We start from the raw sequence: 3,317 nt of genomic DNA, 5'->3' as shown, positions 1-3,317 counted from the left end.
GACCAGCCGCCACTGGTCTGCCAATATAAAGCCACATAAAAGAGTATTCTTGTGTCAAAGTAGTACTACTACAGAATAAAAGTACTCTATTAGAATCAGAGTACTTAAAGTACACACTGTTGATTTAGTTTATTTTGTATTAACAATCGAACTCTGCAAAGTAATTAGTAACTGAACCTGTCATATAAATGTAATGGAGTAAAAATTACAATATTTAGAGAGCAGCAGAGAATGGAAATACTAGTACCTATAAAAGTACCTAAAAAAGTACAGTAGCTGAGTCTAAGTAAATGTGCATTGAACATACCTAAAGGGAAAAGTAAGCTAATTATAATTCAATAATATAAATATTATTCTGAAATGGACCATTCTGCTTGATTACTTTTACCTCTGGTAGTTTAAATATATTTAACTGTTAATAGTTTTAGACTCTTGTTACATTTAGAATGCAGGACTGAACAACAAAGTATTTTTATACTGTGGTGTTAGTACTTTAACTTCAGTAAAACAATCTGAAGTACTTCTTCTACCTCTGCAAAAGAGACAAGACCGCAAATACAACTAAAATAGAAAAACAAAGGGGAAGTTTATCTAAAATGTGACGCTGTTTAATAATAATGAGTAATAATGAAAATAATAATACAGCACCTTTCTCAACACAGCTACAAAGGGCTTTAAAATAAAACTAAACACAAAGAGAATAAAACGTGAAATAAAAAGTAAAATGACACACTGTTCAAATCAAATTAGTTGAAAGTGTTTTTTAAAAGTGATTTGAAGAATCACAAAGAAGGATTCGGTGTCAATATTTTAAATGAATATAGAATATTTTGATATAATATATCATATTTAATCGATATATCAATAATAAATTCGTTTTAAATAGTCCGTGTCCACACGGTGGCGCTATCAACCCGCTTCTCCTTCACGTCTATTTTTATCGGACCCTCGGAGTGTCGGGTTCCCCCCCCGCGGTGCGCGTGTTGCTTCTGCTCTCCGTCCGCTCCAGACTCGCCATGTTGTCGGCTTGAATCGTTCTTCTTTCTTTTATTATCGACATTATTATTGTTATTATCAGAACAAGTCTCACATCAAAGTACCAGGATGTCCAATGTGTCCTTCTACATCTCCAACCTGTTGGACAAAATGACGTCAACCGACAAAGACTTTCGGTAAGAGTTCAGCTCGCGCGACACGTTTATTCCTGACTCACTGTGAGCGTCACGTCATTTAAAAGTGTCTCTGTGGACAAGCAGAGCTGGAAGAAGTACTACTGAAGAAGTTTACTACGGTAGAAGTAGTACTACCACCGTGTAGAAATACTCTGTTACAAGAAGAAATCTTACTCGAGTAAAAGTACAAAAGTCTCAGCATCCAAATATACTTAAAGTACCAAAAGTACTCGTTATGCAGAATCATTTTATAATTATTGATTCATTAATGTGCTCATTTTAATTACTTTATAAACTGCTGGGTCGTTGGTGGATTTCACTAAAGGATCATTCAACTATTTATGTCTTCATATTCATACATAAACATGTATGAGTTCATTATATTTAGTTTTAATCATCTGTAAAGAAACTTAAAATGAGATGAGATACATGAAGTACAAAGTACAATATTCACCTTCAAGAATAAAGATAATACAGATTTCACTCAACTGTGTGTGTGTGTGTGTGTGTGTGTGTGTGTGTGTGTGTGTGTGTGTGTGTGTGTGTGTGTGTGTGTGTGTATGTGTGTGTGTATGTATGTGTGTGTGTGTGTATGTATGTATGCGTGTGTGTGTGTGTGTGTGTGTGTGTGTGTGTGTGTGTACCAGCTTCATGGCCACTAACGACCTGATGCTGGAGCTCCAGAAGGACAGCATCAAGCTGGACGAGGACAGCGAGACGAAGGTGGTGATGATGCTGCTCAAACTGCTGGAGGACAAGAACGGGGAGGTCCAGAACCTGGCGGTGAAATGGTTCGTGTTCTTCTCAATATGGAGACGGATATTAATGTGTTTCTCTGGAGATAGAGGTTCCAATGATTAGCAGAGTGACGGTCCAAAATACCTTCACTGGTGTTTTCAGTGTCGTTTCTCAGACTGTGTCAGAGGTTGTGTACTCGTTGGGTGCGTTTGATTTGCAGCCTGGCTCCTCTGGTGAGTAAAGTGAAGGAGCCTCAGGTGGAGACGATGGTGGACACGCTGTGTTCCAACATGACGTCAGACAAAGAACAGCTGAGAGACATCTCCAGCATGGGACTGAAGACCGTGATCGCTGAGCTGCCTCTGTCTTCATCAGGTGACATCACCTGTCTATTCTCATTTAACACGAAAAATACACTTTATTATTTTCACCAAAGAGCAAACAATGACATAAGATATTGAACTGATGATACTGTTACATCATGACCTGTTAGACCTGTTAGACCATTTCTGTGTCACTTCTCCTCAAATCGTGTTTCTAAATTTGAAAAAATAAATACATAGAAAATTATTAAGCGCTTCAGTATTTCCAGTGAGTTATATTTATCACTTAAAGTTATTTCAGGGTGCTGAATTCCTGAATAGCGATATTTCTGACTGCACTTGAAGGCAACAAAAACGTGTCACTTGTGTGTTTTGTTGGGCTGTTTTAGAAAATCATCAAAACAGCGTGTTTTTGTTACATTTATGTTTTTTAGTTGCCAGGTCTGTTGCTGTTTTAACTTCCCTTTTGTGTTATTTATACGGTTGCCAGGTTTGAGCCTGACGGTCAGTGTGTGTAAGAAGATCACCTCCCATCTGATTGGTGCCATGGGGAAACAAGAAGACGTGTCGGTTCAGCTGGAGGCTCTGGACATCCTGTCGGACATGTTGGGAAGGTAACGACCAAAACATTATACCACACATGAGTCAGCATTTTTTCACTTCCTGTTCCATTGTCACCTTTCCTTCAAAATTCCTTTTATGTTGAGACTGACATGAAGTCATGAAGTCATGAAGTCATGAGCGTAACATGAGCTGCTAGCAAAGACTGGAAAATACTCTTGATTGATTGATTGATTTTTTGATTGATCGATCGATCGATTGATTACTTTTTTGTTCTCCAGAATGAGTGGTGCACTGGTCAGTTTTCACAGCTCTCTGCTCTCTAGTCTGCTGCCTCAGGTAGGGAACTGTAAATTGATTGATTTCATTTTAACTGTGCAAGTACACAGAATAGCAGTAGTAGTATTTGTGAAAGTGCTTTTTTTCATTCATTCATTCATCTATTCATTCACCCCCTCTTCCCTCTGACTCTGTGTCAGTTAACCAGCCCCAGGATGGCGGTCAGGAAGCGCTCCATCTTGGC

At 38.3% G+C, this 3,317-nt stretch overlaps 1 protein-coding gene across 1 annotated transcript in view; it reads left to right on the top strand.

The window, feature by feature from the left end:
• Positions 1-995: 995 nt before the first annotated feature.
• cand2 (cullin-associated and neddylation-dissociated 2 (putative)) overlaps positions 996-3,317 on the top strand; it is a 55,627-nt gene continuing 53,305 nt past the window's right edge. The window contains exons 1-6 of the mRNA XM_079265600.1: positions 996-1,172; positions 1,820-1,963; positions 2,131-2,285; positions 2,724-2,847; positions 3,076-3,133; positions 3,274-3,317. The exon at positions 3,274-3,317 is cut by the window's right edge and continues 155 nt beyond it. Of these exons, the coding sequence (XP_079121726.1) occupies positions 1,105-1,172; positions 1,820-1,963; positions 2,131-2,285; positions 2,724-2,847; positions 3,076-3,133; positions 3,274-3,317 (593 nt within the window). The 5' untranslated portion in view covers positions 996-1,104. The remainder of the gene's footprint in view (positions 1,173-1,819; positions 1,964-2,130; positions 2,286-2,723; positions 2,848-3,075; positions 3,134-3,273) is intronic.

This window comes from Melanostigma gelatinosum (genome assembly GCF_949748355.1).
Source record: "Melanostigma gelatinosum genome assembly, chromosome: 3".
In the NCBI taxonomy this organism is placed as follows: domain Eukaryota; kingdom Metazoa; phylum Chordata; class Actinopteri; order Perciformes; family Zoarcidae; genus Melanostigma; species Melanostigma gelatinosum.
This window is presented reverse-complemented; position numbering and strand designations above follow the sequence as displayed.